Source organism: Mastigoproctus giganteus, chromosome 13, assembly GCF_048544385.1.
Source record: "Mastigoproctus giganteus isolate SK-2022 chromosome 13, ASM4854438v1, whole genome shotgun sequence".
Classification (NCBI taxonomy): Eukaryota; Metazoa; Arthropoda; class Arachnida; order Uropygi; family Thelyphonidae; genus Mastigoproctus; species Mastigoproctus giganteus.
In genome coordinates, this window is record NC_143587.1 from 7894191 (window position 1) to 7907517 (window position 13327).

The following is a 13327-nucleotide window of genomic DNA, read 5'->3' on the forward strand; positions in this document are numbered from 1 at the left end:
TATTATCAGAGAACCCAGAAATTTAAGGGCATATTATATAAGCAGATGAGTTCGTTCTCGAATGGTTTTAGTATACAACTTTTAATAATGCCGCAGATGTTGTTCTAGTAGGACAGTGGCACGCAAATTGTGCTCATGTAGTGTGTCCTCGAGAGGAGAAACAAGCTGACCATCGCACTAATTGAGAAGGAAATTTTTGAGACTTTTATTGCGGAATTCCGTCTTTAAAGCTAAGATTGTTATCAAAACATTTTTGTAGTACTGCTGTACGGGCTAGTGTATGTTATGTATATGGATAAAAGTAATAGGTAATGATTTGGAGCATGTGTAAAACAAAATCTGTTCGACTTGTTCCTATAAAAAAAACTCATATTTGTGCTCAATAGATGGCACGATATGCATATGTTTGGTTAGTAACACGCTAGGTGCGTGAAACACCGATCGCTTAGCAAGTTGCAAATCGTGCTTCTAGTTGTTGTACTGCGATGTGTGTAAAACCAAAAATGATCCATATCCGATGGATTTAAATCTATTTTGTTTTCTTTTTTTTTTTACCTAAGCTAATGTCTCTCTCAGTTTCGTAATGGATATATATGACCCTGCTTTTCCAACAGGGTAAGTAATCCTGTTGTTCAACTACTTTGTATACATCAAACAGTACTACAAATATGGCACTTTGCACACTCGTCTTGCCTTTTCCCTCCCGAACATGGCGGCGGACGTCAGCCGAAGACGACAAAGCGAGAGATTTGATTATTTCATCTGTACTTCTTTCACATTAACACTGTTTATATGTTAGATTTGTATAATTTTATTTCATAATACAATTTCTAATTTTATTTGTCTGACTTACACATATGAGAACCGTATGAGTTGCTTCAATTTTTAAAACATTTCAGGTACATTATATTGAAATGTTTCTTTTATGAAATAACTCACAAATACAAATAATGCGTGAAATGGGTAAAATTGCATCTGTGTTTGGATGTTGTGCTGTTGTGTGCCCTTCGTATCACTTGTACCTTTTCGTATCACTTAATAAGCTTGAAGAGGAGAAAGAGCGTTAGTTTGGCAAGTAAAGAACAACTTTAAAAGTTACGTGGTATTAGATAAGATTTTCGTTACTGTGATCTGTTGCTTGGAACAATATCAGCTATAGTTATTTTTTGTTCTTAAGTTTGCTTTTTACAAGTGATTATAATGACAAATTTAGTGTCATTGGTGTGAACGACTAAAAGTATAGGTTTCTGCTGGTATCCATTGTGTGAACGATTGCCCTAACAATTCTTTTTCTGTTACTTCTGAAACACCATAATTTATGATAGTTACTTTAGTTATGCAGCAACATTAATTAATTTATACCCTGAACTTTTTTTTTTTAAAGGTGGCCAAAAGTGTATTCTTATGTGATTGTTTATATAATAATAATAAAAAACCCTCCAAAGCAAAACTTTATAAGAAATGAATATATGTTAAATTTTATTATGCTTAAGGGATTGACAGGGGCTTAGTGTAAATTTTAGATACTTCATCTACCTCCACACATACCATTTAAGCACTAAAACTTAACTGAATAAGAATAACTATTAATAAACTTTAATAACATTCATTGGTAAGAGAATTTCATATTACACCTGCAGTTTAAGAAAATACAAGTAAACTGTGCATCTAATTATGAAATATAAGCAAAAATATATTTTTTAAAAATTTTAATATTAAACCTGCAGTTTAAGAAAAATATATTTAACCCTTCCCTGTTATGTTATGGAAATGGTTATATGATGCCATCTAACCATTACAGTAATGTGCACACTAATGAAGTATGGTAGGACTTTAGCAAAGCATTTGACTCACTCCTACACCATCATTCTTCTCTTGCTTGGTGATTTCCTTCTACTTTTGACTCTCTCTTTCTCTCAGTGTAACTCGGCAATTTTTTCCCCCCCTGGTGCAGCATAAGCCTCAGGCTTCCTTGCACCATATGGCTAATAATAATAATACACAAAAGATTGCGGCGCCTCCGTAGCCAGGTGGGAAGGAGCAGCAGTGCGTAGCAGATGCTTCTTGATTAGACCGGGGTTCGAGCCTGTCACCACCAAATACGGAGGATGCGGAAAGGTCAGGGAATGACCACCGCATATTCCCAGAGCAATATGGCCTTAGTTGCTAATGCTCCTAAAAAAAAAAAAAAGATTGCCGAAACATTGGGATCACATATAAGGTCCATACGGGGTTTACAGGATAGCTTCCCAGCAGGAGGAAAAGGGTTGTACACAGTGATTACCAGCTTGTGGTTTTTTAGAAGTGGGACCCTCTCACCCTTTAGGGATTGGTACCTGGTCTATCACCTTTGTTTATGATTTTTTTTCAAATGATATTGACAAGGGGGATACAAGGTATAAACCCAATTTTCAGATGATGGATCAGGGGAGTGGGTGATGAAGTGGTTAATTTATACACTTGTAAGGGCTGAAATGAAAGCAGTAGAGGATGAAAGGATTTGGGGTTATGATATAGGCAGACATTAACTTCCTTCTGCATATATATATATAGCAAGGATGGTATCCTGTCAATGATTTATCTTACTAATAGAGATAGGGTGGTGATAATTCCACTTATGGATACACTTGGAATAGTGTTCAGAGGTGTGAAGACTATGCTTTTAAAAGATATTTAGCTTCTCCAAAAGGTTCTCAAGATGACTTATGCACAGATTGACTGAAGGACAACTGTATGGTTAGAGGCTGAATATGTGGGCATAGGTAATTTGAGGGTGAATAGAGGTGAAGATTTTAATTTTTTTTATGAAGTGATGCTAACCTGTTTCTTTGAACCAATGGTACAAATTCAAACTAAGCAGAATGATTATAGACTCGATTGTAGTGAGTTTTCTTTGATCAGCAACTTGTTAATCATAGTAATATGTTACTCCATGAGTGATTGAGGTCAGTGGTTGGAGAATACAGGCAACCCCCCCCCCCCCCCCCACCTGTATAACAGTACTTCTACAACATGGTTTCACTCTAACGCGATTGATAAATTGTAGCAATCCTTGCACAACACGGTACTTAAATAACACTGTTAGAGAATTTCAGTAAACCTCACATAACGGTATTTTTGAGCTTTTGTGGAAAACCCTGTTATTATGTTGGATGTAATTTTTCAAAATATCCACTCTTTTTTAATCCCCACTGTTGACTTGCTAGTCAAAAAAAAATTGAAAAATCCCTGTATTTTATTTTGTTGGGAAATCCCCATGTTACATTCTGTGCAGTTGAACTTGTGCTTGTTGAACTTGTGGAAAAATCTAGATATCAAAGTTTAATTACTATTAGATAGCAAACTGGCCATCCAAAAGATTTGTCATCCAAACGTTGAAGTTATGTTCGTATGACCACAGTTGTACTAGGTTAATACAACTTCGTTCATTCAGTCATTGGATCAAGGCATTATATCCACCTCATTACATCAGAAAATCATTACAGTGGATTTTGGAAAAAATTTATTCCGAATCTATTGAAATTATTATTATTATTAAAATCAGTTTATTTCCCAAGAAACCTTGGGTCACCCCGGGATGGCTCTGTGCCAGAAGGGTGAAAGGGTGAAATAATGGAGGCATGGAAACATTTCTCGAATGTATCAGAATCATATCTTTATCGTTGAAAAAAGTAAAACCGTCAATGTTAAATGTATGTGGAAAAATGTATGGCCAGAGTCAGTTCATTCAGGAAATATAGTTGAACTGCCAGAAAAGGGAATTGGTGCGATAGTAGATAGAAGATTATTTAATGAAAAAACTTTCGAGCCTACAGGCAGTAAGGCCCCTGGAGTTGATCGAATATACCCTATAATCTTAAGGGAGGTGCCAAGTGAGTGCATTGAACCATTGAGGCTAATTATGCAAGCCTCACTAGACTGGGGAAATTCCGTTGGATTGGAAAAGTGCCACTGTATCTCCCATACATAAGGGTGGTTCTAAGAGTGACGTGGAAAATTATCGACCTGTCAGTCTGACTTCAGTGGTAGGGAAAATCATGGAGGCAATGATCAAAGGTGGAATTCAGGATCATTTGGATAGAATTGAAATTCTCAAGGATACTCAGCATGGTCTTGTAAAGGGAAAATCATTTTTAACAAATCTGGTTCGCTATTTTGAAAGGGTCACTCATGAGCTGGATTTAGGAAATAATTTTGACATTGTTTATTTAGATTTCAGCAAAGCTTTTGACTCAGCCCCACATGAGCTGTTGCTTTATAAGCTGGAACAGGTTGGAATCACAGGGAAAATCCTTAGATGGATAGCAGGATTGCTTCAGGGCAGGAGGCAGAGGGTTGTGATAAATGGCTATTCCTCAAATTGGGTTGATGTAAAAAGTGGGGTTCCCCAAGGATCAGTATTAGGACCACTGTTGTTTTTAATTTTCATAAACAACATTGATGAAGGGATAGAGGGCGTGATGTCTAAATTTGCAGATGATGTTAAAATTGGTAGAGTAGTTAATGATCACTGTCAAGCTGAACTTCTTCAGAGAGACCTAGATAGACTTCAGGAATGGTCAGAAAAATAGCAGCTATGCTTTAATCCAACAAAGTGTAAGGTATTATACCTGGGAAACAGTAATCCCAAAAATTACTTATTCACTTGGTGGAGTTCAACTAAACCCTGTACTGGAGGAAAGGGACTTGGGTGTTACGATATGGTCAGACCTGAAATTCTCTGAGCATCATATACAGGTTGCAAGGAAGGCCCATGGTGTCCTATCGATGATCTATCAAACTTTTGCAAGTAGAGATAGGGACATGATAATCCCATTATATAAGGCTTTTCTTAGACCACACTTGGAATACGGAGACCACACTTAAAGAAAGATATCGAGCTTCTTGAAAGGGTGCAAAGATGGGTAACTCGCCTAGTAAGATCGGCAAAAGGGCGTCCTTATTAAGAAAGACTTCGAATATGTGGGTTGCAGAATTTGGAAACTAGACACCTTAGAGGAGATTTGATTGAGGTGTTTAAGGCTCTGAGAAGCATCAGTAAAATGAATGAGGACGAAATTTTCAAGATTATAAAAGATGTTAGAACTAGGGGACATAAATTCAAGTTACGGGGGAAAATGTTTAGATTGGACTGCAGGAAGTTTTATTTTATCCAGCGAGTTATAACTTACTGGAATAAGTTGCCTACATGGGTGGTAGAGGCTGACAGTTTGGGGAAATTCAAAGGTCATCTGGATAGTACCTTTGGGTGAGGGAAACGCATAGGATGATAGGTTTAATTTCCTTTTCTTTTATTAATTATTAGTTTTTTGTTTTTTTATCATTGTTTTATTTGTGTTTTTTTTTTTTTTTTTTTTTTTCCGCTGGTGCAGGCTTTCTTGCACCATGTGGCCTGGCGATTACTAATAGATCTTGCTACGTCGGTAGGAGGGGAAGGTTTTGATGATATGACAACTGAAGCCCTCTTGGTGTAATACACTTGTTTTTGTGGTAGGAATTTTTATGGCTCTTTTTCACAACATGGCAGTGTTAGTCGGGCTGAGACAAGGGTAGCATGGTTTATTCTCCTGGAAACTCTGGTTTTTCATCCTGCAAAACAGAAAATTGATCTCGGAACACACACATTTATAGACAATATACAGAGTAACACGGCCTTAGTTGCCTATGCTCCTAAAAAAATAAAAGATATGATTACTGAAGATCTTCAAGAATTATGGTAGAAAAAAAGGCTGCTGAAGCAGATTTGGTGGAAATGGCAATTGGAGGATAAAACCAAATCAGTTCAGAGCATGATAGTGCAGATGAAAATTCTAAACTTCCAAATTTTACACTAAAAAGCATACGGGAAGGCATAAAGTTAGTCGGGCAATTAGAATCTTATTTTGAATGCAGATGCTTGAATGAAAGGAGCCCAAAGTTCAAAAGGGAGATTCAAAAATGCTTAGTTTCATACGATGAAATTCCCAAAGATTTATCAAGCAAAAGCAAACAAACTTAGATTTCTGATTTTTTTTTAAAGAGAGTAGAAGATACATGAAATCTAGAATGATGTGTTTTTGCTAGTTTTGCTAACATTTTATTAACGAAATAGTGTATTTTTGTTAGCTTTTGGAACATAACCCCCTTTTTGTACATTTTTTTTGTCCCGTATAACACGGTTTCGCACAACACGACATTTTATAGGAACCTAACTACTGTGTTATACGAGGGTTCATCATCAGCCATTATCAATCCACTGCAGGCCTCAACAGCAAATTTCCAGTTCCTTCTGTTTTGTGCAATGGCCATCCATTTACTATTCACAAACTCGTGAATTTCATCTTTCCATCACCATTGCTGTTTTCCAGGTTTTCTTCTAGCTCCTCTTGGGTACCATTCTGTTATTTTCTTAGTCCATCTGTCATCATGTCTTCGAGCTATGTGTCCTGCCCAAGACCATTTAGTTCTTTAGTTTTGATAAGAATGTCCTTTACTTGAGTTTGCTGCCTAATCCATGTCTGATTCAGTCTGATTCCCAATGTAATTCGTTCCATTTTTCTCTATATAGTTCTCAGCTTCTCTTCCATTCTTTTGGTGAGTGCCCAAGTTTCACTTCCATAAGTCATGGTGGGGAGTATACATTGTTTCATTATTTTACGTTTCTGACAAATTGGGATATTGCTCCTCAATATGTGACTATATTTCCTGAATGCTATCCATTCAAAATTTATTCTTCTCTTGACTTCCAGCCATTTATCATTATTAAGGCTAATGACTTGTCCCAGATAAGTCATTAGCCTTAATAGATAACCCACCTTTTCAATTACTGCTCCTTTAATCATTATATCCCTTTCTGTGGCTTACTTGTTCATCATTACTTTTGTTTTAGCCATATTCATCTTTAGTCCAAAATCCTTACTAACTGTTCATAACTGATTAAGATTTTCCTCTAATTCTTTGGGATTGTGGCTTATGACCATAATATCATCTGCAAATCGTAAATGGTTTAGGTACTCTCTGTTCACATTGATTCCTTTCTGCGACCAGTCTAATCTTCTGAAAGCGTCCTCAAGGGCAGCAGTAAAAAACTTCGGAGATAGTGTCTCCTTGTCGAACTCCTTTCTCAATTTTAAATTTACTACTGTCTTTGTCCAGCCTAATAAAGGAAGTAGCATTCTCATATATTTTCTTCAAAATCTTAATATATGGGGTTATCTATGCCTTGTCTTTCCAGTGTCCGAAACATTGCCGTATGCTGTATGGAGTCAAATGCCTTTTCATAATCCACAAATGCCAGGCATAATGGTGTTTTATATTCATTTGCTTTCTCCATTAGTTGTGACATTACGTGAAGGTGATCCATAGTTGAGAATCCTGTCCTAAAGCCAGCTTGCTCTTTTGGTTGATTCTCATCAAGTATTCTTTCTAATCTGTTAGCAATGACCCTTGTGAACAACTCGTAGATGTGGGATAACAAGCTAATTGGTCTATAATTTCCAATTTCTGATTTATCTCCTTTCTTATGCAGCAAAACTATGATTGCATTATTCCACTGCTTAGATGTCACACCTTTTCTAATGCATTTTGTGAAGAGTCTTGTCAGTTTTTGTGTCATGTCTTCCTCCCAATTTTAACAACTCTATAGTAACTTCATCTTCCCCTGGGGCTTTCTGATTCTTCATTTTCTTCAGTGCATGTTCTACCTCATCAGGAAGGATATCAGATACGTTGTATGTGTTACTAATTTGTGATCCATCTTCCCCACTGCTGGCATCATTCCCTCGCTCCTTGTATAACTCTTTATGGTAGTCTTCTGCTATTTGAATTATGCCTTCTCTGCTATTTATAGGTAAACCATCACTGTTCTTCAGTTTGGGTATCATTTGTCTTCCTGTATTACCTCTCATGGCTGCTGATTTAAATTCTTTGTTTTCCCTTAATGCTTTTTCTACTTTTTTCGTGTTAAATTTTCTTATATCCTCTCTGAGTCTCTTTCTAATAGCTTTGCATAACTCAGTATACTCAATTTTCTCCTTGTCATTGTTTTTTTCTTGTTCTTCATTTGTCATCTTCGGTTCATTATGACAAGTGTTTCTTGACTAATTTTTTATTCTTTGGATTTCTTTTTACCTATAGGTTTCTTGGGCTTTATGACTCAGAAAGTTGTAATATTCCTTGTCGGTATCTTGGTCCTAAGCAGTCTGCAGAAGCTCAAACGTGTTCTTAAGTTCCACTGCTTTTTCTCCTCTTCTGTTATCTCAAAGACTTTCGTATTATTTACTCATCAGTTTTTCCTTTCCTACATCTATATCAAGTGTGCATCTTATCATTCTGTGATCACCTCCAACATTTACCTTGTTCAGGACAGTAACAGAAGATATATCATTCACGATATATCTTCTGTTAGTGAGGTTGAAGTCGATTTCATTAGTTGTTAATCCATTTGGACTTCATTCACCCTTCCTTGAAAAAAGTGTTCATTACTGACATTCCTCGAGATTCTGCAAATTCCACAAGTCTTTCACCTCTTTCATTTCTTTCACCAATTCCAAAATTTCCTATAGTTCCCCTTTCTGCGCTGTTTTGTCTCTTTCCAACCTTAGCATTGAATATGAGGGTTACGTGTATTCAAAGATCTGCTGAATTCGGAGAATTGCAGACAGGCTGCTAGGACAGCTTGTGGGGTTCTCAATAATATTCAAGAATTTTGCCAACAGAGACAAGTAGTTGATTATCATGTTGTAAAAGGCAAATAGTTAGACAGCATCTGGAGTCCTGCATACAGGTTTGGAAGCCACATTTTAGGAAGAATATAGATCTGTTGTAATGAGTTGCAGAGAAGAGAAACAAGATTAGTAAGAGAACAAAGGATACACGTGCCAATAAAGGCAATATCTGCAAATTGCATCATCTGGAAACTAGGTGCCTCTAAGTAGATCTGATGGAAGCATTTAAGGCTTTGATTGGATTGAGTAACTAACTGTTACACTTGCTAAGGAGGCATTCTTGCTCAGACATGGAACATAAACTTAAAAATTGAAAAAGGATGACTGCAGGACCTGTATAATTTTGCCGCTTCTAATTCTGTTAGAAGATGGAAATGCACAGGTGGTGGTTTTATTATTAATTTATTCATTTTTTGACTGGTGCAGCAAAAGTGCCAGCATCCTTGCAAATTTTTTAAATGTAGACAATTTCCTGCAATTTTTTTTAAATGTAGACAACTGCAATTTTTCTTAAATGTAGGGAAAGTGAATATTGTTTTCATCAGATTCAATTAACGAAGGGTGTCGCTATGATTTGTGGAAGTTGGAATTTGTAATTATTATTATTTGTCTATTAATTATTATTATTAGGTGGTTACATTTTGTAATGGTCTTTCCTTTGAATCTCTTAGTAAACTCTCCTGATTCCAGAAATTATTTCAGTGTTCAGTTTTAAGCGAGTAGATTTCAATTCCTGTGTATTGTTCCATTTACTTTGATTTCTGCCTATTTGCTCACACTAGTCATTATTTCAGTGATCCTTCAGTTTTACTATTGTATGGTTAATTTTAACCTTTTTTTTTTTTTTTTTTGGTGTACTCTTGTTAAGATAAACAAAGGTTGCTCTTTACATCAAACCAAAACTTCAGCTCATCAGTAAGTATGGGAAGGTGCTAAAGCAGGCCAATAGGCATGCAGCATACTGTGGGAAGGGACAGGTGGGCACAATGATGAAAAATACTAAAATATGAACTAATTTACTCCAAAAATTTACTTTATTTAATTGAATAAAAGATAAACAGACTATATACATGTCCAGTATTGCTAAAATTAAAAGTGCATATCTCACCTCAAGCCATAAAATGCCTTTGCACATACTTCAGCAGGAAATAATGGGTTCCTGAAAATGTATTGGTAGGCAACCAAGCTGCCCACAAAGAGCACTTTTAGAACCCTGTGCTAAAGTGTAACATTAACCAGACAAATTTGAGTATGCTGTATTAGGCTACCCCTGTCAAATGTTTAGAAAATGCAATAATAATTCAGTAATTATTGCTCGTTTGCTCAGCCCTTTATTATTGACCCTCATTATTGCTCAGCCCTTTGCTCATTTGTTTTTGGTTTTGTTCATTGACAACACTGTAATTGGCAATCAGAAATGATACATTTTTTCAAGTCTAGTAATTGAAATAATTTACATTCCCTATGGTATATTATATGAACCCTGTGATTATTTAGTAACACATCTCTAAATGTGTAGTGGTATACACTTTAAATAAAAGGCAATATACTTCATTTGAACAGTGCCTTTTATTTAGAGTAGTGCAATAACAAGTTATGAAGTGCCTCCATAATATGCGATTGCACTCGGTAGCAAACAGTTTGCTCATAGCTATGTATTGGTCCTTAAGGCTGAGTACAAGGATACTTTCATAAGTATGGCTATTGGTTTGTTCACTTTCCTTGCCACCTCCTTAGTATAACTGGATAGTTCCCATCCACCCTGGATGCATTTCTTATGTTTAACTTCAACAAATTCTCCTTCGCTTTGCTCTCAGTTATTACAAAATCATTTAGCTCCCATTTAAGAGTTTAATAAACTTCTGTCCTCCTCCGTACAGAATTCCTCATTGTGTGAATGTAGATGCAAAATACTCAGTTTGTCAGCTTTCTGAGTAGGATCATCAGCAGTCTAACAACTGGCTGTTGATGTCAACCTTATTCATACCCTTGCTTCTAGAGTTTATATAAGTAAAGAAGTCTTTGCTGTTTTTCTTTGTATCCTTTGCCAAAGATTTTTCTTTATCTGCCTTCCCTTTCCTAACCTCCTTTGTGACTTTATTACAGACCAGCTTATAGACATTAGATCAGCTACCTGAGTATCATCATCAATATAGTCAAATCATCTATGTTAAGTGAGCCAATCTGATTCATCCCTTTCCTTCTAGAGTTAACTTAAGTAAAGAACTCATTGATGTTTTTCTTTGCATCCTTTGCCAAAGATTATTCGTAATCTGCCTTCGCCTACCTAACCTCCTTTGTGACTTGATTGCAGACTAGCTTATATCTGCCATAGGCTTCTGTGTCGCCTGATAATTTATATGCATCCCATGCATTTCTCTTCTCTGCCACGAGCTTCACTAATTCATCTGACATCCATTTATGCCTAAACCTTGAACAGTATTTCTTAATTGGTATGAAAACCTACTAGCTTCCAAGATTAATTCCTTGAATGCTTCCCATTTAGAATTTGCATTTGGTAACATTATTAGTTGGTCCCGCTGTATAGAATTTAAAAACTGTCTGAGACCACTGCAGTCACCTTTACGAAAGCAAAAACGGTTTCTTTTACCCGTGATGGTAGTTTCATCTTTAAGTAAATCCCACATCAGTACACTGTGATCACTGTCACTTTGTGGTTCTTTTATATGCAAATTCACAATGCATGAATAATCACTGTTGATAATCAGATCAAGAATATTACTCCCTTTAGTTCCCTCTCGAACATGCTGCTGTAGAAAACAATCATCCAGTAAACCCGCAAATGTCTTGCTAGTTTGCGAGTGACCAACCCACAACTTCCCGTTAATATCTGGGAAGTTAAAATCCCCCATTATAAGCATTCTGTTTTACTGGCCCACTATTTCTCTGTACAGTTGTTGTACTCATCAGTCATTAGTCCTATAATACACTTCTCTCATTTTTGCTTTTCTAGTGCTTATGTCATGCCAAACTGACTCAACATTGCACTGCCCATCTCTGTGAACTGTATGCAGTTCCTTAAATTTTGTGTTTTTTAACTAACAGCATAACCCCTCCTCCCATCCTATCCTGTCTATCTTTTCTGTACACATTGGACTCCAAATTATAACTCTGCCCTGCTTTAGTGTCCTGTGCTGGACATTATCATTCTTCTCTTTCTTGGTGATTCCCTTCTACTTTTGACTCTCTCTCTCTCTCTCTCTCTCTCTCTCTCTCTCTCTCTCTCTCTCTCTCTCTCTCTCTCAGGGTAACTTGAATTTTTTTTTTTTTGGCTGGTGCAGCATAAGCCTCAGGCTTCCTTGCACCATAAGGCTAATAATAATAATAATATCTGTGACTCCACTCCTTGGATATCTGAACAGTATCTGCCTTTGATGTCTTGACCAGCACTTCAAATTCATCAAATTTATTTACTATACTCCTAGCATTGGTGTACATGCAATTATACATGCACCTGCTCTTACTCTCAGTTACTCAAACCAGCCCATTTATTTACTTGTTCCATGATGACTCACACCAATCTTTGAAATCCTCAGCACTTTGCTTTCCATGCTGCTGCTCATTCTAGTGCCGTGCAAGAATCACTTTCATCTCTGCCTGTGGCTACTGGTAATTTGTTAGTCCCACCTAACACTGCCTTGATAGCATCAGCACATATTCTTGCACTCTTTCTATTTAGTATTAGTAACAGCCGCATGGTGCAAGAAAGCCTATGGCTTATGCTGCACCAGCCAAAAAAAAAAAAAAATCCGAACAAAACAATGATAAAAACAAAAAATAAATAAAGAAATAGATAAATAAAATAAATAACTAATTAATAATAATTAATAAATAAAAAGGAAATTAAACCTATCATCCTATGCGCTTCCCTTACCCAAAAGTACTATCCAGATGACCTTTGAATTTCCCCAAACTGTCGGCCTCTACCACCCACGAAGGCAACTTATTCCAGTAATTTATAACTTGCTAGCTAAAATAAAACTTCCTGCAGTCCAATCTAAACATTTCCCCCCGTAACTTGAATTTATGTCCCCTAGTTCTAGCATCATTTATAATCTTGAAAATTTTGTCCTCATTCATTTTACTGATGCCTCTCAGAGCCTTAAACACCTCAATCAAATCTCCTCTAAGGTGTCTAGTTTCCAAACTCTGCAACCCACATATTCGAAGTCTTTCATCATAAGGATGCCCTTTTGCTGATCTCACCAGGCAAGTTACCCTTCTTTGCACCCTTTCAAGAAGCTCGATGTTTTTCTTTAGGTGCGGTCTCCATACTTGAACACAGTATTCCAAGTGTGGTCTAACATAAGCCTTATATAATGGGATTATCATGTCCCTATCTCTACTTGCAAAACTCAGGTCACACTGAAAAAATTCTACCCAATGAGCTGTGCACAATCTTTCCAGGGCCGAATTGATTGGCAAGACTCTCCTCATATACTCCCTCCATTCATGTCTGGGCAGAATTGCAGACACTCAAATTTAACCTTAACTAGCGACTTTTTTCGACGTTGAATTGTATTTGTTAAGTAAGTGCAGTTCTATGCTTAATGTTATTAGTGTCAATGTGTACAACAATATCACCTTTTTCTGCCCTTAAA

At 36.5% G+C, this 13327-nt stretch overlaps 1 protein-coding gene across 1 annotated transcript in view; it reads left to right on the forward strand.

Annotated features, from left to right (window-relative positions):
- The first annotated feature begins 498 nt into the window (after positions 1-498).
- Positions 499-13327, forward strand: part of Set2 (SET domain containing 2) — a 434699-nt gene continuing 421870 nt past the window's right edge. Inside the window, exon 1 of the mRNA XM_090387799.1 lies at positions 499-615. Within this exon, the coding sequence (XP_090243925.1) occupies positions 584-615 (32 nt within the window). The 5' untranslated portion in view covers positions 499-583. The remainder of the gene's footprint in view (positions 616-13327) is intronic.